General features: G+C 53.8%; 2 protein-coding genes across 10 annotated transcripts; one reads left to right on the top strand and one right to left on the bottom strand.

Moving 5' to 3' along the window:
* The first annotated feature begins 5,559 nt into the window (after positions 1-5,559).
* ATXN7L3 (ataxin 7 like 3) lies at positions 5,560-13,174 on the top strand. 6 transcript variants are annotated; one of them, XM_042966135.1, is made up of 13 exons: positions 5,560-5,747; positions 7,107-7,217; positions 7,517-7,649; positions 7,854-8,025; positions 8,217-8,314; positions 8,488-8,510; positions 8,818-8,884; positions 9,036-9,121; positions 9,430-9,498; positions 9,772-9,815; positions 10,092-10,163; positions 10,257-10,414; positions 10,528-13,174. In XM_042966135.1, exons 2-13 carry the CDS (start codon positions 7,167-7,169, stop codon positions 10,674-10,676), a joined length of 1,122 nt encoding a protein of 373 aa, XP_042822069.1. In that variant the 5' UTR covers positions 5,560-5,747; positions 7,107-7,166; the 3' UTR covers positions 10,677-13,174. The 6 variants fall into 6 exon arrangements, with proteins under 6 accessions (XP_042822069.1, XP_042822070.1, XP_015398229.2 ...); XM_042966136.1 differs by lacking the exon at positions 5,560-5,747 and adding an exon at positions 6,030-6,686; XM_015542743.2 differs by lacking the exon at positions 5,560-5,747 and having other exon boundaries at positions 6,030-7,217.
* Positions 13,175-13,256: 82 nt separating this feature from the next.
* Positions 13,257-17,407, bottom strand: TMUB2 (transmembrane and ubiquitin like domain containing 2). Of its 4 annotated transcripts, none has more exons than XM_007093803.3 (4): positions 17,330-17,407; positions 16,655-16,779; positions 14,779-15,345; positions 13,257-14,522 (listed from the first exon to the last, which is right to left on the bottom strand). In XM_007093803.3, exons 2-4 carry the CDS (start codon positions 16,687-16,689, stop codon positions 14,156-14,158), a joined length of 969 nt encoding a protein of 322 aa, XP_007093865.1. In that variant the 5' UTR covers positions 16,690-16,779; positions 17,330-17,407; the 3' UTR covers positions 13,257-14,155. The 4 variants fall into 4 exon arrangements, with proteins under 4 accessions (XP_007093865.1, XP_015398233.1, XP_042822071.1 ...); XM_015542747.2 differs by lacking the exon at positions 17,330-17,407 and adding an exon at positions 15,869-16,036 and having other exon boundaries at positions 16,655-17,309; XM_042966137.1 differs by lacking the exon at positions 17,330-17,407 and having other exon boundaries at positions 16,655-17,309.
* Positions 17,408-23,288: the final 5,881 nt, after the last annotated feature.

Raw genomic sequence — 23,288 nt, 5'->3', positions numbered from 1 at the left:
GGTTTGACTGCTGTCTGGTCACTGGAATCAAGGGCAGGGTGTAGGGGTGACCCAACAGGTTCAATGGGAAAGACTTGAAGTCTGGCTTGTTTGCGCTTCTCTCTAGAACCAGCTTTCTCTTGCTGAAGGCTCCACAGGCAACCTACCTTCACATTGTTCTGGGTTGTTACTGAGCTTCCGATTCTGTCTGTACACCTTGGGTTGTCAGACCACTAAGGACTCGGAGAATTTGAGGGAACAGGTAACAATATTTTCCCCCAGAGTGCGTTGCCTTGGGAAATTGGGGGTGATGATCAGCTTTGCACGACTAGGGTGAAACCCTGACCCTAATAAGGGGTCACTTTATGACTATTTGCCCTAACCAAAGGTTTATCATTGGGAGTTGGGGTAACTCTCCCACCTTGAGCCGTCCGCCTCTCCCAGGGTTAGAGATGACTTTCCTAACTCCACCCAGGGCTCTGATAGGAAGTAGGCTGAACCTAGACGATTCCTCTGAAGTTAAGGAAGATAGCCTTCCTGGGGTGCCTGGGTGGCTCGGTTGGTTAAGTACCCCACTCTTGGTTTTGGCTCAGGTCATGATCTCATGGTTGGTGAGATCAAGCCCCACGTGGGGCTCCACACAGCACGGAGTCTGCTTGGGATTCTCTCCCCCTGTCTTCTGCCCCTTGCCGGTTCACACTTTCTCTCAAAATAAATAAATAAACTTCAAAAGTTAAAAAAAAAAAAAAAAAAGTGAATCCCTGCACAGGCCTTGGCTGGGTTCCTGCAGCCACCGACGCTGGAGACCTAGGCCTCATCCAAGAGCTCTCCCTTGGCCCCACACCCTTCTCCTGTTCTTGGTCAAACTGCTAGAAAACTCACTGCCCTTTGTGGTCTCCATTTCCTCACCTCCCCTGGGGTGACTCAATTCACCAGCATGTTCATCGTCCCATCTGGTGGACACCTGTCCATCTCTTGACTTCTTGGTCTATTCTGCAGGCATTGGTTCCTCCTCGTTCTATCCTAGGTGTTCATGTCACCCTATGAACCTCTAATTGTCACCCGTAGGTAACCAATCCAAAAGGTGGTATCTCCAGAGACCAGTCTTCCAAGCTGCAAATCTGTAGATTTGTGTGCCCTCTGGAATATCTGCCAGGCACCTCACCTCAAGACCCAAAATGATCGCCATCTGGTTATTCAATCTAGAAACTAGGGTGTCAGCCTTGACTTCTCTCTCGTTCACCTCCATGTTCATTTGCTCACCTAGCCCTGTCCATTCCACTTCCTGTGTCTCTCTCAAATCTGTCTACCCTTTCGCCATTGCTGTCATCCCCATCCTATTCAAGGCCACCACCATTGCCCAACTTCTGCAAAGACTTCCTAAAACTGGTCTTCCTGCTTGTACTCCTGCCCCCTCAGTCCACTCTGCACACAGCCTCAAAGTTATCTTTTAAAAAGAAATCTCATGACCTCTGTACTAACAACTTGCATGACTCTACAAGGCCTGGCCCCTGCTTCCCATCTCCCACCTTCGCTCACCCACAATGATCCAGCCAAGTGTTCTCTTTTGTTCTTCAGACATGCCTACCACAGGGCGTTTGTACTTGGTTCTTTCTGCCCCAGATGCCAATCCCTCAATTCTACACATAGCTGGTTTTCTTAACCCTCAGGCTTCAGATTAAATGTCACCTCACAGACAGGCCTTCCCTAACAACCCTTTCTGGTGAGGCCTCCTCCTACATCTTGTTTCTACTATTTGTTTGTTTCTTGTCTATCTCCCCAAGTAAAAGACACTTAACACCTTATCTGCTTGTCCATTACAGTAATCCCAGCACCTTTTAAAGTGCCCTGGCACACAAACTTGACACTCAAGAAACATTTGTCGAATGAGAGACAAAGTATGGCTGACAAGGCCCTGGCAGATCTGTTGCTCCTGCTGCCTGTTGCCTCTGCACCAACCCCAGCTATGCCAGCCATTCACGTCTCTCCTCCGGGGCTGGTACCCATTCTGCCTATACACATAACCATTCCCTCTGCCCCCATGTTCCTCGTCACCTCACTGTGTAGTTAATTCAGGGCTCCCCTTAAAAGATCACTTCTCCCGGGGTGGGGGGGGTCTTCTCTGACCCCTTGACAAAAACATCCTCCTGTCATTTGTCCCCCCCCCCCTTTTTTTTAATGCTTTTATTTATTTTTGAGAGATAGAGACGGAGCATGAGTGGGGGAGGGGCAGAGAGTGAGGGAGACACAGAATCGGAAGCAGGCTCCAGGCTCTGGGCTGTCAGCACAGAGCCCGAGGCGAGGCTTGAACCCATGAACCATGAGATCACGACGTGAGCCGAAGTTGGACGCTTCACCGCTTAACCAACTGAGCCACCCAGGTGCCCCCAGTTCCTTTTTTTTTTTTTTTTTTTTTTAATGTTTATTTATTTCTGAGAGAGAGAGCAAGCAGGGAAGGGGGCAGAGAGAGGAGACAGAGGATCTACAGCGGGCTCCTTGCTGAGAGCGGAGAACCCAATGCGGGGCTCCAACTCATGAATTGTGAGATCATGACCTGAGCCAGAGTCAGATGCTTAACCAACTGAGCCACCCAAGTGCCCATGCCATTTGTTTCTTCAGCAGCCCGATGCCTTCACAGTCTTGTTTCACCCACATCAGGCTTTGCTGGGGTGTAGACTCTACTAGGACAAAGTCTGTGGGTTTCTCTGGCTCGCTGCCCTAACGCCACGGCCTCACCCACAGCCCAGACCAGCACAGTCCTCAGTATTTGCGGACTGCTTGATGCTACCTGGGGAGACCAGGCATGTTCCCAAAGAGGTCACCGCCACAGAGCAGCCCAGGCCAGGGCCTGGATGAACAGAACCATCCAGTTGTAAAGGAGTTGGTGTGAGGATGGCCACGGGTGGGAAAGTGAGGAAGTATTTAGGTAAACAGAGAGGAGACAGGAAGGCTTCTTGGGCATGTGTAAGTTCCTTGGGCATATTTAGAGACTAGGAAGCCGATCAGCATCACTGGTGTGGAGAATTCCTGATTCACACTTGGGAGCTTCCTGAAGACTTGGCCTCATTCTTTTGCAAGTTCAACGACCTTCAGAGTCTCCACCAGCTCATCCCACAGCACCTACAACATAAACCAAGTCGAACTTGTCATTCTCCTTATATCCTCGCATCTCCTCCTCAGAGCTTAAAGATGTTTTCAGGGCCTCTTTGTCCTTTACCCCATATACCCCAATTGATAATTATCCACATGCCAGAGTGATTCTACTTAAAATTCAAATCCGGTCACGGGCACCTGGGTGGCGTAGTTGGTTAAGCATCCGATTCCTGGCTTCAGCTCAGGTCATGATCTCGCAGTTTGTGGGTTCGAGCCCCGCACCAGGCTCTCTGCTGTCAGCACAGAGCCCACTTTGGATCCTCTGTCTCCCTTGCTGTCTGTCTCTCCCCTGCTTGTGCTCTCTCTCTCTCCTTTCAAAAATAAATAAACATTGAAAAAAATTAAAATCTGGTCAAATGAGTCCTTCCCCTTGAGGACTCTTCGTGGCCTATAGGGTTTAAGTCCATATTGCTCAACACACCTTTAGTCCTCTATGGTCTGACCTGCTCACCTCCTGCTGCTTCCCCACTCATTCCTGTGTTCCAGCCAGTCCCCAAACTGAGCCATATTCCTGAAGCTTCCTGTTTAGGATGTCTAGTGCCCTCCTAATCTCCCACTACAAAAAGCCTTTACTGACCAACTCTCTTACATCATTTTATCTATCTTTCTGGCCACCCCATCCCCTGTGCATCTCTGTTTTTATCATAGTGTTTGGCAATTATTTTCCTACAGTTTTATCTGACAAACTGTGAACTTCTTGAGGAAGCACAACTGTCTTATTTCATCTTTGCATCCCAGCACAGCGCACTGTAAGAATTCTTACAGGGCACGTAAGAATAACAGGTAAGATTTATAAAGCACTTACACTGAGCTAAGAGTTTCACATGCACTGACTTGTCAGTCCTCACAACGACCTAATGAGATAGGTACTATCATTATACCCAGTGACAACAGAGGAAACTGAGGCAACAGAGAGCTCATTTGGCCAAGTTCATTTTTCAAGTCCACAGATTTAAATTCTAATCTGACTCCTGGTCTGAAACACTTAGGATTATTGTCGCAAAAAATGTTTGCTGAAGACTAAACAGCCAGTGATGGTCCCAACCAAGTATATGAAGACTTTCCTCGTTTAATCTCATCTTCTAGGGGGGAGAGAGCTGTCAGACACCCGCTCCAAAACTCCAGACCTAGAGAATAACCCAGATTGAAGCGCTAGTCTGGGTATCGGTGCGGCTAGGAAAGGCCCTTTCCTCCAGAAGGTAATGGGGGACTGTGAGAGCCCGCGGATACGGGCACACCCAGGGGAGTAGCACTGGGTCGGAGGAAGGGTCTGGCTAGTGCCGGGCAGGCTGGCTGAGAGGTGGGGGTCCAGCGTGGGTTCCGGAAGCAGGAAAAGCGAGCAGGTGTGGGATCTAAATTAGGCTGAGGGCGGGGAGGGCGCTCGGCTCAGAAGGGCACAGCTCGGCCTCCGCTCTCAGTGGAGGACCCTCATCTCGGGCATTCGTTGGCTCGCAGGCCTGGAGTGGGCTGAGACCCGCCCAGAAACAAGGGAACGGAGGCTCAGACGAGCCCCTTTGGCTCCATAGGTTTTCTGCCCTGAGGTGCTAACAGAGCCCCACTTCAACTCCGGCCTCTTCAGAGAAGTGGCTGCACGCTTCGGGGTAAATGCCGGAGTGGGGGCGCCGGGGGACTACACGGGGCGGGGGGGGGGGGGGGGGAAGAGCCGGGAGCCCCGAGGGAAGGGCGGGGGAGCCTGGGCCGGAAGGCGTCCCAGGCTCGGCTGGGAGCCGGCGCTCTCTTTCGACGCCACCCGCTGCCCCCGCCCCGGAGCCGGCCGGGACGGCACAACGTCTCCGCCCCCAGCGCACCGCGCACCTCACCTTGAACGTCGCTCCACCCACCGCCATCCTATTGGGCCGACCGGACCGAGGCGAGACGGCGATTGGCCGAGGTGGCCCCAGAAGGCCCCGCCCATCTCCCCGCCCCCGTCCCCGTCCGCCGGTACTTTGGACGGCGGCGTGGCGCCCCTCCTCCCCGCCCGGTCCCCGCCCCCTGGAGCAAATGCTGCCGAGCTGCGGCCGCGGGGCAGATGCACGCGCTCGGGCCCTTCTAGCAGGCGCGAGCAGTCGCTGGGCGCGCGAAAGCGAAAGAAGGAAGAGGAAGGGAGGGCGGGGGCGGGGTGTTGAAGAGGGGCGGGAGGAGGAAGAGGAGGAGGTTGGAGCGCGCTCGCGCTTGGCCTCGCGCCCGCGCGGAGGGAGGGGGAGAGGGGCGCGCGCGCGCACGCTCGCGTTCTCGCTCGCCCCATCCATCCATCCTCCGGTCGCGGCACGCGCGCGCGCTCCGGGCTCGCGCCGCACCCCCCGCCCGGGAGAGGCGGGCTGGAGTGGGGGGCGGGGGGAGGGGCGCGCGGACGGCGCGCGGACTGCGCGCGGGCGGGGTGAGGTGAGGAGGAGGAGGCGGCGACGGGACGAGAAGGGAGGGGAAGGGGCCATGGCCGCCCGGTGAGGCGGCGAGGCGGGGGGGCGGCCCGACCCCCCGGCCCCGGGCCCTGGGCCCCGGGGAGAGGCGAGGACGGACCGACGGACATGGGGCTCCGGAGCAGCCGCCGCCGCCGCCGCCGCCGGAGGACGCGGCCCTGAGAGGCCGCCGGGCCCCGGCGCGGCCCCCCGGGCGGGGTGAGTACGGGACGGAGACGGGGACGGGGGAGGGGCCTGCGGGGGGCGGGGGGCGGGGCCCGAGGCGGGGCTTGGGCCCCCTCCCCCCAGGTCTGGGTCAGCGCCCCTTCCCCTCCCCCCGGGCCGACGCGGAAACGCCCGGCTTCCCCCGGCTTCCCGGCCCGGCCGGGGCCCCCAGCTCTCCCCCTGTCTGGGTCCCCCCTGGGCGGGGCAGGGCCGGCCGGGGAGGGGGCGCGGGGCCTTTGTTAGGGAGCCAGGCCCCAGCCCCCGGGACAATAGAGACACCCTCCCGGACTCCTCTCCCCGGCCGGCTGGGGCTGTCGGCGGGCGGGGAAGGAGAGGGGCCGGGACGCGTCCCACTCTGCCCACTCTCTAGGGGTCGGTCTGTCCCGGACCGGCGCCGGCCTCGGGCGGCTCGGCTCTCCTCCCCCCAGTCGGTATGATGCAGCAGCAGTGCCGCAGGGACGGGGGAAGAGCCGAGGCCCGGCCTCCTACCCTCCCCAGTGCCCCTGGCTCATTTGTCAGTCCCCACCCCACTCTAGGCCGGCAGCTCCTTAAACTCGTACCCACCGTTCAGAGGGGCCCCGGACTGTGGGCGCTGTTTCTGAATCCTTTGGTGGGGATTCCTGGACTTTGGGGCTCTTGGAGAGACTTCCGGGCTGGTCCTGAGGGAGGGAGGGTGGTTATCTAAAAGAAGAGCAGGTAAGGGGAGTGCCCACTCCTGGCATGCCATCCCAACCGGGCTCTACCCCCTCTTCTTGCTCATGGGGGCTAGAAATGCTCCTTCGGCTCTAGGTTTCTGTGGGCTCTGCTCCCCTTCCGTGGTCACAGGCTTATTTCAAGGGAAGACAGAGTGGGGTGAAGGTTGTAGGGTTCTAGGGCCGTTCCTACTTCTGGTAGCAGTACCCCCCCAAGTGGACATCCTGGCTGAAAGCAGAGGTGACTCTGAGGAGAGCCTAGGGAAGGGGGGGGGGTATTTAGGAGTCTGTGCAGTTCTTTGCCACACCCTGTGGGTTTGCTTTGAGGCCTTAGAGTTCCTTCTCCTCCCCCTGCTGCATTGCACCATGGGTATCGAAGAGGGGTTTGAGTTTGGGGGACCTGGGTTGAGCTGCTGCCTCCTATAGACCCAGACACTGACTGGCAGCCGAGTCCAGGGCCCGAGTTCAGTCCTGGGAAAGACTAGGCCGCCTTTGGGTTTCGGGCCCTGCAGGACCATCCAGACTTAGTGAGCCTAGGCCTTGGGGAGGGGTATATCATGATGCCAGGATTAAGCTCTGGGCAGTGAGGTGCAGAGGGGAGGTGGCAGTCTTCACAGGTGCCTTGGACTCACACCAGCACCCCCCACCCCCGTGTGTGCAGCCGTGTTGCCGCCCGCTGTGCTATGAGCAGTCAGAGCGCCGTCTCCACAAGAGTTTACAAATGAAAATGGAGGAAATGTCTTTGTCTGGCCTGGATAACAGCAAACTAGAGGTGAGGGCTCCCCCACGTGTGCCTCTAGTTCTTTCTCTTGATGTCTCTACGTCGCTATATCTGGCATTCACACCAAAGAGGAATTTGGGTAGTCAGCCTGGTTCCTTAAAGGGAATAGCCAGCTGAAAAGGTCCAAGGCTCCGGAAGAAGAAAGGACGCGAAGTCAAGATGGGGAAAATGGCAAAGAAAGCATTATTTTTGGCCAGGGCGAATTGGCAGACTTGGTTGGTGAGAGAGAGTTGCTCTCAGTCCAGGGGGCTGTGACGCTCCTGACCGCGGATGTTCTCCCCTGGGCCCAGGCCATCGCTCAGGAGATATACGCGGACCTGGTCGAGGATTCTTGTTTGGGATTCTGCTTTGAGGTACACCGGGCTGTCAAGTGTGGCTACTTCTTCCTGGACGACACGGACCCTGATAGCATGAAGGATTTTGGTGAGCTTCAGGGTTGAAGGAGAGCAGTCCAGCCCAGCCCCGGGGGCGCTCGGAGGTCCCTTCTCTGGAAACTGCGCCAGAAGTAGTGCCTGGAGCTCCTGTGAGCTTAGGCGGGGGGGTTTCACGAGGCCACGGGGCCATGGGCGGGAACACGAGGTGAGGGTCCCCTGCCCACCCTGATCGCCACGCCTCTCCTGTCCCCAGAGATCGTGGACCAGCCGGGGTTGGACATCTTTGGACAGGTTTTCAACCAGTGGAAGAGCAAGGAGTGTGTTTGCCCCAATTGCAGCCGCAGCATTGCCGCCTCCCGCTTTGCTCCACATCTGGAGAAGTGCCTGGGAATGGGCCGGAACAGCAGCCGGATCGCCAACCGCCGGTGAGGGCTTCTCCCGCTGCCGGAACCAGAGCTGCGCGTCTTCCGTACCCTGTGCCGTGGTGTAGTCCCTCGGGGGCGTTGGTAGGGCACAGAGGGTGGCTCGTGCTTGGCCTCCGACGCTGCACTGTACCCGTGAAGTTGGGGGCAGAGAGGTGGCCGCCTTGACCCGTTCTCTCCCCTCCCGTCGGCAGGATTGCCAACAGCAACAATATGAACAAGTCGGAGAGTGACCAAGAGGATAATGACGACATCAATGACAACGACTGGTCGTACGGCTCAGAGAAGAAAGGTGTTTGGGGATCTGGGGGAACTTGGGGGGCATTGGGGTGAGGTGGCAAGTGGGAGTTGGGTCACAAGTTATCTTGAATGAGGAGGAGAGAATGCAGCTTTGTCCTTTTCCGTAGAGGTCCTTAAATTGAGAACTTAAAGTGACCCTGTGCTTTGTCCTTTTGTCCTACACAGCCAAGAAGAGGAAATCAGACAAGGTGAGAGCGGGGGCAAGCATGAGGGAAATTTGGGCGAAGGACAGACACCCTCCCTTTTGGGCAGGGAGTCCTCGGGTCTCTTGACTCAAGTCTGAGGTCATCGGGTGCCTCTCTGGGTTTCGGGATGAGGGTGTCTGTGGTGGGCAGGAGGGCAGCGGAGGCCCTGGGGGAATGGGGGAGGAGGGAATATGGGTAGATGGGCCTCTTACTGGGGAGGAAGAGTAGGAATTTGAGGATGTTTCTTTGTCAAATCTTTTTTCCTTCCCTGGGTTCTCGGCTCCCCCTTATCGTTACCCTTTCCCCAAAGCTATGGTATCTCCCATTCCAGAACCCCAATTCCCCTCGAAGATCCAAGTCTTTAAAACACAAAAATGGTAAGTGGGTCTTGAACAATGGGAGCGATTCTAGCTGTGTCTTCTGGGACTCATTGCCGGAGGGTGGAGGTGGGGAGCTTAGGGGACAGGGGTGTCGAGGGAGGGCCTGTGATCCTTCTGTCACCCCCACTTCCTCTCTGGTTATTTTCAGGGTTCTCTGTCTGTACCTCTGCATCAAACACCCTTCCCCTTCTTTTTTCTTCTTCAGGGGAACTTAGCAATTCGGATCCTTTTAAGGTGAGTACATGCTGCCCCTCTTAGGTTCTCTCCCGTTTTTCTTGTTGGGAGTTGGGTGGGATTTGGGCAGGTGGGGTCAGGATGCTGATGGCCCCAAGCACTAGATGGGGTATTTAGGTCTTGGCATGTTGACGTTCTCGCTGGGTCCCAGCCCCTCCCCGATGAGCAGGTGGGGTGGGAAGAATCACTGGAGAACTGCTGGGCAGTCCCATGTAGAAAAGGATGAGAGGGATGGGTTCCCTGTCCTCCCCTCCCCCCTCCCTCTTGGGCTGCCCCTTCTCTGACCTGTACCTTTGGTTCTCGCCCAGTATAACAACTCAACTGGGATCAGCTACGAGACCCTGGGGCCGGAGGAGCTGCGTAGCCTGCTCACCACGGTGAGAGACCAGGGAAGGGAAGGCCCTTGGGAGTGGGCTGGAGCCACAGGCGGTGGTCACGTCCCTGGAGGAGGCTGGTGACAGCAGGCAGGGCCATATAGCTCACTCTCTCTGGAATTAGGTCTCCTGGCCAGTGGTGGTCTGGGACTGTCTGTTCTGGACACCCCGGGGCCGTTTCTGCTCGTGCAATCTAGAGTTTGTACAGAAGAGAGTATCTAGTGTCTGGAGTGGGCTCCCCTCCGCCCCTCCTTTCAGCTTCTGTTCCTCTTCCAGCAATGTGGGGTGATCTCTGAACACACCAAGAAGATGTGCACAAGGTGAGCTCAGAACCTAGAAAAGGCGCCCAGGGGCCTCCTGCACACGCATCCTGGGCATGGGGTGGGAGTACCCTTGGACTTCAGCAATGGGGCCCCCACTCCTCCCCTCCCTCCTCTAATGGTCAGGCCTTAGGCCACAATCTGGGGGCACCCTGTGTATCCCTCCCCTGTCTGTCTGTTTGTCCCTCCTCTGTTGAGGGAAGGGGCTTCACCTGAGTTCCTCCTACCCTTCTTCCTGCCTTGTCAGGAGGGTCTGATTAATTCTGTCCTTGCCAGGTCCCTGCGCTGCCCCCAGCACACAGATGAGCAGCGGCGAGCCGTGCGGATTTACTTCCTCGGACCCTCAGCGTAAGTGACCCCCCGAGAAGGGTGGTGGGTTGTGAAAGATTAAGATCATGATTGGTATCCCTCAAGCCCTTCTTTGGCCCCTTCTCTTTCCAGCGTCCTTCCAGAGGTCGAGAGTTCCCTGGATAACGACAGCTTTGACATGACTGACAGCCAGGCCCTGATCAGCCGGCTTCAGTGGGACGGCTCCTCTGATCTCTCACCCTCTGATTCGGGCTCCTCCAAGACGAGTGAGAATCAGGGATGGGGTCTAGGTAGGTGATACATCTGGGCCCCCTGGTCTCTCTGCCCGAAGCCGAGGATGTGGGGACACCTGCGTTCTCCTGACACAGCCCAGTCCTCATCCCGCGTGCCTCTTTCTTTTCAGGTACCAACAGCTCAGAGTCACGGAAAACCAAGAAAAAGAAATCCCATCTGAGCCTGGTAGGGACTGCCTCCAGCCTAGGCTCCAACAAGAAGAAGAAGCCAAAGCCACCGGCACCCCCAACGCCCAGCATCTACGATGACATCAACTGACTTGGGTGCAAGGGATAGCCTTTGGCTGAGCAGAGCCCTCTCTCCCAACCCCCACCCAGGTGGCGAAGCCTGGCAAATGGACGGCTGCTGGGGGTTTGGGCTTGGGAAGCTTGGTGGGCCAGGCAAGCAGAGGATCCAGTTATGCGCCCCTGGGGGGTGTCAGGGTCCTCTGCGATGGAGCACGACCCCTTGGCATGCAGGACTCAGACCTGGACATATTATGCCTTGGACATAAGTTTGGTGGGGAGGCGGTTTTCCTATTTATTCTGTGAGTTACTGGATGTCCAGCTAGGCCAGGGGCCTGACCTGGGCACTGTGCCAGGGCACTGCCTGCCCCCCACCCCAGGAACTGGACTCAGCCCTGCCGAGGAGCATCGCGGCTACCCGGGAGGCTGTGGGCTGGAAGCTGAGCCTGGAGGGGGCCTCCCCCAGCTGCCCTCAGCAATGTGAATGGGTCCGGTGCTTGGAGCTGAGGGGCAGGGCTGGGCGTGTCCTGTCTGTGTGCAGAATCCTATCAAATGCCCCCAATCCCAGGGGTAGGCAGGCACAGCAAGCTGCCTGCTGAGGTGGGTGTCCAGAACTGCCACCGCCTTCCCTGCCCCTCACAGGGGCAGCCCTTTCCCCTCAGTCCCCATGGGCCTCCTTGGCAGCAGGAGCTGTCCTTTTGTTGTTGGGTGCCAGGAAAGGGCCTCCAGCCTCTACAGCTTCACGGAACGGGCAAGGGGAGGGTAGGAAGAGGGAGCTGTGTATCAAAATGACTCCCCCCTACCTTTCCTCCCTGACCCAGGGCTGGTGAGGAGTGGGGCCCCAAGGTGAGAGGGAACGGTGCTGCTTTATTTGAAATGTTTTCTTACCTCATTCCCTGCCCCAGGAAGGGGCCCAGCCTCACCCTCCTGGGGTGGCCCCATGTTCCTCCTGCCTCCCCTGCCCCACTGCCCTAGCAGGGCAGCCCAAGTTCCCGACTGCTGCTTGCTACCCCCCTCTTTCACCTTGACCAGCTTCAGTTCCTCTCTCAATGCTCCTGCCTCCGAAGCCTGCCCTGTTCCCCCTTCCTTAGCCGCTTTTAAGTTATTTATTCTGTACTTGTGGTTTGGGGCTCTGAGGAAAATCCTGACCTTTTACCTCTCCCCCCCTGCTAGGAGTGGGGTGGGAAGAGGCTAGTCTCCGTGCTCTGGGTCGTCAGTGGAGGGGGAAGGGGTGTCATGCCCTCCGGTGGGACTACCCTGCCAGCGCGGCCACCTGCCTGGTCTACATCCTGAAGAGCTACACCATCCTGCCTCCATGTGGGCGCCATCACTCCCAGGAGCCGAGCTGGAGGACTGCAGTCTGGGCTGGGAGCAGAGCTGACTGATGACACGGCACGGAGTTGACCCTGAGCTGTGTTCTCTGGCATTTGCTGGATGTGTCCCCTGCCCTCTTCCCAGGAGGAGCCATCCCACATTTGGGTAGCTAGTACCCAGGACTGGTTGGACTGATTTGGGTTAGGGACCCTAGAGGGTTAAGGGAACAACAAGAGCTAGGGCTGCAGTACCCTGTCTGGAACCCCAATCCCCCCCCCCCCCCCCCCCCCCCGGGTGGTTCTGATTGTGGCTGACGCCTGGTTACAAATTGGTTTTTAACCCACGAATTGTGATTATTTTTTAAAAAGCCAAACAAATTTTGGCAGGAGTTAGAATAAATCCTAGGGCCTGGGCTCCTCTGTTCTTGACCCTCTGTAGCCTTCTCCCTCTAAGGGGAAGCCAGAGGGGAAGGAGGATTTCAGCCAGCCTCCAGCCTGCTTCCAAATGAAGTCTTGGGAGTGGGTTGAAGGTGAAGGGAGGAAGGCCACAGGCCATTCTCCCTTCTGAGAGGCAGCTGCAGCTCAGGCCCTACCATACCCTTTCCCCTCTGGCCTCTCCCTTTCCCCCTTCTGGTTGGAGGAGGGAGAAGTGGGAAGTAGTTTGGGAACTGGTTTGTCCACATCCACTTCCCCATTGTTCCTTGGCCCGCCCTCAGGGCAGAGCCCCCTGCCCAAGCTGGGTAAGAGATGGGCTTGGTCCAGCAGGGACCCTGAGGGAGCAAACCCTTTTCCTTCCGGGGAGAGTGTGCCCCCCCTACCATGTAGTTGAACAGGGGCTAGGAGCTCCCCACTCCCCTCTAACAGCAGGCTGTGTGGGTTTCAATTCCCATCCTTCCCACCCCGGCTAGGTGTCGTCCACCCTGTATCCTATCATGTGTCTGAGTGTGTGTGGGGGGGGGTTCTGTACTAATTTCCATGGCCGGTGGCTTTTCCTTCCATGCATCACTCCCCCCCGCATGCCCAGGGGCCACCCGCCTGGCATAACCGCATGCTGGGGTCATTGGGGGAGGGGGGTGGGGCTCACGCTGTCCTGTGGTCTTGAGATTTTTATTTTTGCATATGTAATCCATCCTGTACAGGTAGCTAACTTTGTAAACGCTGTGTATTTCCCCCCGCCCCCATGGCTGCTGGTGTAAATAAACTGCATTTCCCATTGGTAGCCCAGCCTATCCACCCTCATTACCATGTTGGTGGGGACAGAGCAAAGCCATTCTCTTAAGGTCACAGAAGGAGGCTCCACAGCCACAAAACGTAACTTTATTTAGTCACAGACACTGACCCTCCATCCATGAGCCCCAGAGGCAAGGGCCTGGGGCCCAGGGCTCCATACCCAGAGCTCGTCCTTGGAGCTGGGCAGGGTAGGACACTGGCTGAGGGCCAGAGCTGTCTCTTGCTTACAGCCTTAGGCCTAGGGTAGCAGCAGCTGTGGCTTGGCCTCTCCCAATGCTGGGGGCTTGGCTTTGTGCCGCACTCCCCTTCCTGACTGAGCTCTATAAAGGACTATTAAAAAAAAAAAAAAAATACAAGCAAAGTGCTTTGAAAAAGGGGAGAACACTGGAAACTATCCAGAACACAGAGAACACCCTATTCCTGCTACAGGGGTGGAGGGAGAAGGTAGAGGCGGCTAGGTGCCTACAGGGGAAGCGGACACAACCTTCATTCCTGCTGTGTGACTTTAGTCTCAAAAGATGGATATTCCCTTAAGAAACAGAAAAATACTCCAGGCTCCCTACAGAAGTATGCTGGGGCCATGCTGAGCTGCCCTGGCAGGCAGCCCTGGGTACTGAGGAGCAGACATGCAAGACAATGGAAAGAGCTAGGGCCACAGCTGGGAGGGAATCCTCCGAGCCCCGGCTGCCCACTGAGCTAGACCGCCAGCTCAGCTCTGAATTTCTGGACCCTAAAAGTGAAAGAAGAGGACGTCCTCGTTTTCTACCTGAGTTGTGCTTGCACAGAGGGGACGTCTGTACCCTCGTGGACGTGAAGGGGAGGCCCCGTACCTGCCTCCTATGTCCTAAGGAGGAGGACCCACCACATCCTTTCCACCCCTCCCTCCCAAGCCCTTGGGCCCAGCTCTGGCCAGGAAAGGGGGGAGGCCATAAAGAAGGAAGACCATGCCTTTCATTTTCGCCCTATATCCTTATCGTCCATACATCCCAAATACTAGGAAGCTGAAAAAGACGGTGACCCCCACCAGGGAGACGGTGGCAGGTGCTGTGAAGAACTGGCGGTAATTGATACGGAAGTACCAGACCACACCCAACAGCACCACAAACACGGGCACCATGAGGCTGCCCACACTGACGCCAAGGCTGGGGGGTTCAGTGGCCGAAGAGGGGGCCAAGGATGCTGAGGGGCCTGGAACAGCTGACCCTGGGGGGGAGCGGTGGCAGTGAATCACACAGTTGTCGGTAATGTTCAGAGAACGCAGTGTGCGGGCTGGGTCCTGCAGCAGACGGCCCTGGTAGATCAGTTTCATCTGGCTCTCTTGTCCAGGGAAGTATTTACTGTAAGGATGAAAGAGGCAGAAGGAAACACAGAAGGCGAGGAATGAGAAGGCAAACAGGCCTGGACTGACAGAGCAGGGCAACGAGGGGAAAAACCAAAGGGTGAGTTTCTAAGAAGTATCCTCCACAATCCTAGCGGGGGCTGGATGGACCTGACCCATCCCTGCTGCTCCCATGTGGACACCAGCCTCCTCCCAGGTGACCAAGGGCTGAGGGCACGGGCTACGAGAAGCCTCCCGCTCTCCAGGCCACTCACCTCTTCAGGGCACCCACAGTATCCTCCGGCCTGGCCACAGCCAGCTCCTCGGTGTCATTGAGGAATTTGAGCCGCACATTGATGAGGCCAGGGCTGGGGGGGAGGCAGCTGCCATCCTCAGGTCTCAGGGGGGCCTCTGGACTGCTGCTTTCTGGGCCCGCTTGTCTTTTGGTCAGGCCTTGGATGTCAAGCAGATGCTCAAGGCTCGGCTCAACGCCACCCCCGGCTCCAGGCTCCCCTGTGGGGTCTCCCCCACCTTCGCCAGCCTCTTCAGCCTTCTCGTCATTACCCTCTGATGGATGGGGAAGTTCAGTGGGCTCTGGGGTGCCTTGGCCCGCTACTAGATGGTCCACGTGTCCCAGGTGGAGGACGGATGTGTCGCCAGCTGACACAATGGTGCCCAGGAGCTGGTTGCTACCGCTGTCTGCTACGTAGGTAGAGAGCCAAGCTAGGACCAAGGCTAGAATCAGCACCACCACACCTGCCACCACAGTCACCTCATTACCCACACCCTCAATGAGGGTGACATCAGAGAGCTCCATGGCCTGGCTGCTGACTGGGTCGACACTGCAGGAACAAAGGGGGATAGCATAAGCAGGGTATGTGGGGTTGCAGCCAGGTCCCTAGTTTGTTTACGTTTAACTGAGCCAGCCCTGAAAGAAAATGGGGAGTTCGGCTCCCCATAGAAGGGGGAACAAACCTTCCTACCTCCGGACCCCCAACCTAAAGCTAAGGACTTCCCTTTTGTCTCCAATGTGAAACACTAGCTTTCGGGATCCACACCTTCCCTCTCTCACATTTCAACCTCCCGAGAGCATGGATCATCAGGAAAACCTCATGACTTTGTTGCTGCTGCTGCTGCAACTCGTCGTTGCTTTTTTGGTAGGCGGGCAAAAACATTTGCCTCTTTGAGCCCTGAGTTTCTCTAGGATTTCTATCACTTGGTCCAGCAACTATGCCCCCCCCCCCCCGCCCCGAGAAGCCTCCAAGGAGGCTTCAGAGAGACCAAAGAGCCTGAAATATTTCATTCTAGGGCCTTCTGGAAACACAGTGCGGCCACTCTTGCCAGATTGTCTCATTTGAACCCTACCTCGTTCGTGGTCACCTATTCAGGTGCAGGTGTCAAGAACCAAAAAAACATTTTTTCACCAGAAGCAGAGTCACAGACCACCCCAAAGGGACAACTGTGTAGGGCCCATCAGCAGACATTATGCAGCAGGCACTGTGTCTCCCGCCTCTGAAACACTTCCGGCGAGCCCTAGGGAGCGAAGGAGGACGGACACCAGAAACACCACCCTTCTGGGTCATCGTAGGCTCACGACTGCAAAACCACTACCTAGGTGGAAATGACTTGGAAGAGATTCCAAAATAGCTCTCACAATCCATACCTGTGTCTCTCTTCTCGTACCGTGTAGTTTCTCCCTTGGTAGTTCCTTAGAAAGGCAGGAAAGCCTTTCTTTTGCTCCTTAGAGGACCTACTCTTTCCCTTGGAGAGTGTGCTGTTTTCACAGCTGCCCCGGGCAAATCCGATCGGATGATCATCATTAATAAACTATTCTCACGATACCTATAACATTTCATTACACTCATCTACTTGTCCATCTCTCCCTACTAGACTTCTGGATGACAAGTATTTTTCTCTGTACCCTAGTGCCTAGCATGATGCCATAGAAACTGCTCAAAGAATATGTGCGTGACATGTCAACATCTGAATAGCTTCCACATCCTTATTTAGAACATGGGCCCTGGAGTGAAAACAAAAACAGAACACTAATTACAATCCTGCTCTTGCCTCTTACTAGCTCTGTAACCTCGGACAACTTTCTCAGAGCCTCAGCTTTCTCATCAGTAAAATGGGGTTAAAAATAGCACCTACCTCATAAGGTTGTTTTGACGGTGACGGGAAATCATCGAAGCAAGATACCTAGCACAGGGTCTGGCACATGGCAACGGTTCAATAAATAAATGGTAGCAGTTACTTCTCGCTCCCCAGACTAGCCCCTGATGGTAAGAAGGTTAATGTCACCAACCCTGATTTACAGAAAAGGAAACTGCGGCGAAGAGAAGCGAAAACGACTGGCACAGACACAGGGAACTTTCGGGGGCAGGGGCCAGGCAGGACCCCAGGTCTCCGGCCTCAGAGGCCTCTGCTCTCTCCTCAGCCTGTGAGCGACACTGACGGCGCGGTGAGGAGGGGTCCCGACCCTGCGTTTTCTGAGGCGCAGGCTCCGCGTTGGGCGGTCCTATTCCCGCGGCGCCGGAGAGAAGTCCGTGGGCCCACCTGAGCCGAAAGGCTGCCCGGTCCCTGGCCAGCAAGCTCAGTTCTCCCAGCCCGTAAGGGGTAGAGTCGGAAGAGGGGGTCACAAACCATCCACACCCCTCAAACTTCGGGGCGGGGCTGAGGGCCTGGGGGCGGGGCTTGAGTACGCGGGGAGTCATGGGAAATTAAAGGGGGATTGGACCAGTACGGTGCCTGGATAGGGAAGGAGATCCTCACCAGAGAGGGCCAGACCAAGTGTTTTGACTTCGCCAGGAAGGCCCATGGACTCACCTTTCCGTAGGGGCCGGGGGAGGGGCTGGCTATCCCCGATTCTGTCCAGGGTCCGGTTTCTTCCGGCTTCTCCCGGAAGCTGTTTGAACCAGAGAAGGAAGTCCCGCCTCCGCGCTTTGCACTGATGACGTAAATCTACGTAAGGCGGGCTGACGTAAATGTATTCTTTAAATAAAAGGGACAGGTTTCTCAGCGGAAGGAGGGGCGGAGTCACTGTTGGCGGGATTGTCGCCCTCCCGGGGCGGGGCCACACTCACTGGGAGGGGCCTAAGGAGCCCATGGGTGGGGGGCGGGGCCAGATGGGATTGGGGGAGGTGCTTGGGGGAGGGCGTGGCTTCGCGTCTGGAAAACTGAGGCGGGCTGGCACAGCTGGGCAGAACGTGAGCGGCGCTTCCCTTGTCGCAGCCTGTTCTTCCGGTCTTGTTCCCAGCCTCCCGGGCTGATTGGATTTAATACTGCTCTGTCCTGTGCACTGAGTTCCTGGTTAGCGGGATCAGTGAGGACTGACCTCCAAAAGTTCAACTCAGGCTAGTCCAGAGACAGACAGGAGGCAATTTAGTCACCGGCCGGCTGCTCCAAGAATGTGGCCCCAGGTAGCGTGGGACCTTGGTGAATAAGGCGAGAAAGCATTTCAAAGAAGGCACAGATTCAGCGCAGGCTTAAGGCGCAAGAAAAGGAGCACAGAAAAAGACAGGGGGAAAAAGGTTCATCTCCCAAGAACTTATCCGGATTTTTGCAATTAAAATTCTTTCATGGGGCGCCTGGGTGGCTCAGTCCGTTGGGCGTCGAACTTCGGCTCAGGTCATGATCTCGCAGTCCGTGAGTTCGAACCCCTCATCCGGCTCTGCGCTGACGACTCAGAGCCTGGAGCCTGCTTCGAATTCTGTCTCCTTCTCTCTCTGCCCCTCCCTCGCTCACACTCTGCCTCTCTCTCTCTCTCTCTCTCTCTCTCTCTCTCTCTCTCTCTCAAAAATAAAATTCTTTCGGGGGTGCCTGGCTGGCTCAGTTGGGGGTGTGAGTTTGAGCCCCACATTGGACATAGAGATTATTTTTAAAAAAATTTTTTTTCCAAAAGACATGTTAGGATTTTTGTCGTTTTCTGGTGAACTATTGAATGAAGTATAAAAAAGGCAGACAGGGGTAAACTTATAAGTGAAGAGCTGGTGGTTTTCACCAATTGAATACCAGTGGAACCCACACTCAGATCAAAACATAGCAAATGACCCCATAACCCCTCTTCATGTCCTTTTCCAGCCACTGACTTCTGTCACCATAGATTAGTTTTCTCTGGTTTTGTACTTTGTATAAATGGAATCAAACCATCTAGCTTTTTTCCCCCAAGTCTTATTGTGAAATACACATAAATTTACCGTTTTGACCATATAATTGATTTATTTACTTACTGGTTGATTTATGTTTTAGAGAGAGAGCATGCGCAAGTGAGGGAGAGGGGCAGAAGGAGAGAGAATCTTAAGCAGGCTCCACACTCAGCATGGAGCCTGATGCGGGGCTCAATCCCACAACCCTGGGATCATGACCTGAGCTGCAACCAAGAGTCGGATGCTCAACTGACTGAGCCATCTAGGTGCCCCTATTTTATTTATGTAAGTAATCTCTACACCCAACCTGAGGCTCAAACTCACGACCGCGATCAAGATCAAGAGTCACATGCTTTACCACCTGAGCCAGCCAGACGCCCCCACTGTAACCATTTTAAGTGGCTAAGTCAGTGGCATTAAGGACATTCATAATGTCATGCACACATCACCACTATCCATTTCCTATACCCATGCCTCCTTCCCACCTCTATTATACTTCCTGTGAATTTTCCTATTCCAGGTATCTCATATAAGTGGAATCGTACAATATTTGTCTTTTTTGTATCCGGCGTATTTCACTTAACCATGTTTTCAGGGCTCATCCATGTTGTAGACTCTACCAAAATGTCATTCCTTTTTCAGGCTGAATAATATTTCATCGTATGTATATAGCGCATTTTCTTCATCCGTTAATCTGTTAATGGACATTTATGTTGTTTCCACCTTGTGGCTATTGTGAATAGTGCTGCTACGCACATTGATGTACGAGTTATCTATTTGAGTCCCTGCTTTCAATTCTTTTGTCTGGCCTCTTTTGATCAACAGTACGTTTGTGAAATGCAAGGTATTTAAAAAAAAATTTTTTTTTTTACATTTATTTATTTTTTGAGAGACATAGAGAGACAGAGCACAAGTTGGGGAGGGGCAGAGAGAGAAGGAGACACAGAATCCGAAGCAGGCTCCAGGCTCTGAGCTGTCAGCACAGAGCCCGACGCAGGGCTCGAACCCACAAACCGCTAGATCGTGACCTAAGCCGAAGTCGGACGCTTAACCGACAGAGCCACCCAGGGCCCCAGCAAGGGATTTTTTTTTTTTATGTTTATTTATTTTTGAAAGACAGGGAGAGCACAAGTGGGGGAGGGGCAAAAAGAGAGAGAGGGAGACACAGGATCATAAACAGTCTCCAGTTTCTGAGCGGTCATCCCAGAGCCTGTCACAGGGCTCGAACGCATGAACCGTGAGATCATGACCTGAGCAGAAGTCGGTCACTTAACCGGCTGAGCCACCCAGGTGCCCCTGAAAGGTAAGGTATTGTTTTAATGCCTGCATATGTGTATTTTGGGGGGTTAAAATTTAGTGTTTTTATTTTGAAGAATGCTGGAGGGGGCAGGGCATCATAATATAGCTACACGGAGTTTTGAAGAGTGAATAGAGATTTATCAAGCAAAGTTCCAAACAGAGAGAGTAGCAAGTTCAAGGGCTCTCAATAAATACTTGAGGGAACGAATAAGCCAATGAGCTGACCCACTATTAGCGCTTTTGAGAGTTTATTATGTGCCAGGTACTGTGCTAAGTACTTCATATACATTATCTTATGGAGCCCAATCAAGTAGCTCTTATTATACACATTTTATAGGTTTGGGAACTGAGGCTCACAGAGAATAAATAATGAGGCCATTTGTGCTACAGCTGAAGTCATCCAGTGCCTGTGCTCGAGCTGTCTCTCTCTTTCTCTCTCTCTCTCTCTCTCTCTCTCTCTGTCAGTGTGATCTTATTGTCAGTATTTGGTCCCTCCCTTTTTTCATTAATTGTATACCATGAAGCGTCTCCTATGTCACTGAATATTTTTATAGCATCATAGCGTAGCTTTAAATAGCTGTTCAACAGTATTATCTTCCATGTTGCACCGTAATCTTTTTTTAATGTTTATTTGTTTTTGAGAGAGAGAGAGAGAGAGAGCATGAGCGGGGGAGGGCAGAGAGAGACAGAGACAGAGACAGAGAATCCAAAGCAGGCTCCAGGCTCCGAGCTGTCAGCACAGAGACCAACGCAGGGCTTGAATCCACAAGCCGTGAGATCATGACCTGGGCCAAAGTTGGACGCTTAACCGAGTCTCAATAAAAATTTTTGTGTGTCTTTGATGACAGATTTTTGTACACATCCATGATTTTTTTCCCTAGGATAAATTCCTAAAAATGGAATTGCTGGATCGAAGGGTGTTCACATTATCAAGGTTTTTGATACATGCCCTCTAGCAGGTTGTACCTATTTCCATTCCTGTAGCAGCGTGAGTGGCACCCACTGCTGTTTCCTTCCCCCAAAACAGGGTGGAGGCTAGAGAGAACGGGGATTAATGGGGGGAGGTTCTGAGAATCCTGATACAAGATCCTACAAGGAGGAGAGAGCAGAGGGAAAGGGGGAAGTGAAAATCAAGGCTATCTGAGAAGGGAATACTTGACTGAGCAGTGACCTCTGAAGCCCAGGAGGGCGGAGCCAGTGGCCAGGGCTGCCCTGCAGAGGAGGCTGGAAATCCGGCTTTTTGACTGCCCCAGCTATCTGACTAATCCATCTGGGGACTAGGCACAAACACTCTCGGGTTTCGTAAGCTGCATGGACCGACTGCTGCCAGGACGCTTATCATACTGTATTGTCATTTTTAATTTTTTGGTTTTACCAAATTCCTTAAAGGGAGGAGCTGCGGTTTTCGTGTCTTATTTATTTATTTATTTATTTTCGTGTCTTATTTATTTATTTATTTATTATTTATTTATTTATTTTTACTCCACTATCCCCCCAATCGATTCCGGTACCTGCCTACAGGAGTTACTTGGTCAAGATATATTCAATGAATGATGGTTGGATTCGGAGAAGCTGGAGGGAAGAGATGGGGAATTTGAGAGAGTTCTCTTCTCTGCTGGCCAAAGGTGAAGTCCTAAGATGGCCGTGGCAGGGAAGAAAATGGATGGAACAGAAAAGGAAGAAGGATTGGCTAGGGGTGAGGTGGACTTGGAATGCTCAGCTGCTGGGATGAAGGGTTGATAAAAGTGGAGGTTGGGCATAATGTACAGAATTGTAGAATCACTATGTTGTATATGCGAAACTAATGTAACATTGTATGTCAACCATACTTCAAGAATACAAAAAAATTTTTAAAGATTATTTATATTTGAGAGAGAGAGAGAGAGAGAGAGAGAGCAAGCAGGGGAGGGGCAGAGAAAGAAGGAAAGAGAGAGAATCTCGAGTAGGCTCTGTGCTCCTTGTGCAGAGCCCTGAGAGCCCAACACGGATGCTTAACCGACTGAGCCACCCAGGCGCCCCCAGAAGTAGACATTTTTTATGTTTATTTATTTTTGAGAGGGGAGGGGAGAGACCAAGTAGGGGAGGGGCAGAGAGAGAAGGGAACAGAAGATCTGAAGCAGGCTCTGCGCTGACAGTAGAGCCCGATGCGGGGCTCGAACTCTCAAACAACGAGATCATGACCTGAGCTGAAGTCAGACGCTTAACCCACCGAGCCACCTAGGTGCCTCTAAACATTTTTTTAAAGAGAAAAAAGAAACCGGGGAGGTTGAGTCTAGCAAAGGATGCATTTTATGGATGTGGAGAGAAAAGGACAAGAAACAGTTAAGAGTGTTTTGAAAGGGGCTTTCCGGGGCACCTGGATTGGAATGTGTACGGTAAGTCTGTTTTACTAAAACTGCTCCTTCCCCAAGCACTCTGTGTCATTCATCCATGTTTGCCAATCTGATAGAGAGAGGCGTGTCTGTTCCTTTGATTTCCTTCATTGGCTTACTAGAGAGTTTTCCATTTTTCGTATTTCTTCAATCACTTTGTAAATTAATTGTTTAGGCCTTTTGTGTTTTCTTCCCTTAAAAAACTTTTAATTTCACAAGAATCCACGGGTACCTGTTTGTAAAAAATTCAAATATGAAAAAAAAAAAAAAACTTAAAAAACCCACATAGTGGCAGGGTGCCTGGCTGGCTCAGTCATACAGCATGAGACTCTTGATCTCAGGGTTGTGAGTTCAAGTCCCACACTAGGCATGGAGCCTACTTCAACAACAACAACAACAAACACATGGTGGGATTGAATTTTTTTTAAAAATTTAAAATATGGACCATATATTTTTTCTTTCCTTTTTAATGTTTATTTTTGAGAGAGAGAGAGAATAGAAAATAGAATAGAGAGAATGAATAGAAGTCCATGTCTGGACTTCTAACCCATAGGAACCATAAGATAATAAATGTGTGTTGTTGTTGTTGTTGTTGTTGTTGTTTAATGTTTATTTTTGAGACAGAGAGAGACAGAGCATGAGTGGGGAAGGGTCAGAGAGAGAGGGAGACACAGAATCCAAAGCAGGCTCCAGGCTCTGAGCTGTCAGCACAGAGCCCGATGTGGGCCCCGAACCCACAAACCACGAGATCATGACCTGAGCGGAAGTGGGACGCTTAACTGACTGAGCCACCCAGGCGCCCCTTAAATACAGACCGTGAAATGCCCCACTGTCACAGTCCTTCTCCCCTCCCAGAGGAGAATTTTTGGGCACCTGCCTCTGGGCCTTTCTCTCTTCATCTGCGATCGTGGGGTCTGGTTTTGTTTGTTTGCTGGACGTATCGCATTCCAACCTATTTTTTTCTCTTCA

Source organism: Panthera tigris, chromosome E1, assembly GCF_018350195.1.
Source record: "Panthera tigris isolate Pti1 chromosome E1, P.tigris_Pti1_mat1.1, whole genome shotgun sequence".
Taxonomy (NCBI): Eukaryota; Metazoa; Chordata; class Mammalia; order Carnivora; family Felidae; genus Panthera; species Panthera tigris.
The sequence above is the reverse complement of the archived record's forward strand: the minus strand, read 5'-3'. Positions and strand labels throughout refer to the sequence as shown.

Excerpts from the sequence above, each read along its gene's own strand:
- TMUB2 (XM_007093803.3), bottom strand. The coding sequence starts at position 16,689 with ATGATTTCCCGTCACCGTCAAAACAACCTTATGAG. Across the intron at positions 15,346-16,654 it reads CGTCAAAACAACCTTATGAG|TGTCGACCCAGTCAGCAGCC; the intron begins GTAGGTGCTATT and ends TTGTTCCTGCAG. Across the intron at positions 14,523-14,778 it reads ACTGTGGGTGCCCTGAAGAG|TAAATACTTCCCTGGACAAG; the intron begins GTGAGTGGCCTG and ends TCATCCTTACAG.
- ATXN7L3 (XM_042966135.1), top strand. The coding sequence starts at position 7,167 with ATGAAAATGGAGGAAATGTCTTTGTCTGGCCTGGATAACAGCAAACTA. Across the intron at positions 8,315-8,487 it reads GTACGGCTCAGAGAAGAAAG|CCAAGAAGAGGAAATCAGAC; the intron begins GTGTTTGGGGAT and ends TGTCCTACACAG. Across the intron at positions 9,499-9,771 it reads TGCGTAGCCTGCTCACCACG|CAATGTGGGGTGATCTCTGA; the intron begins GTGAGAGACCAG and ends TTCCTCTTCCAG.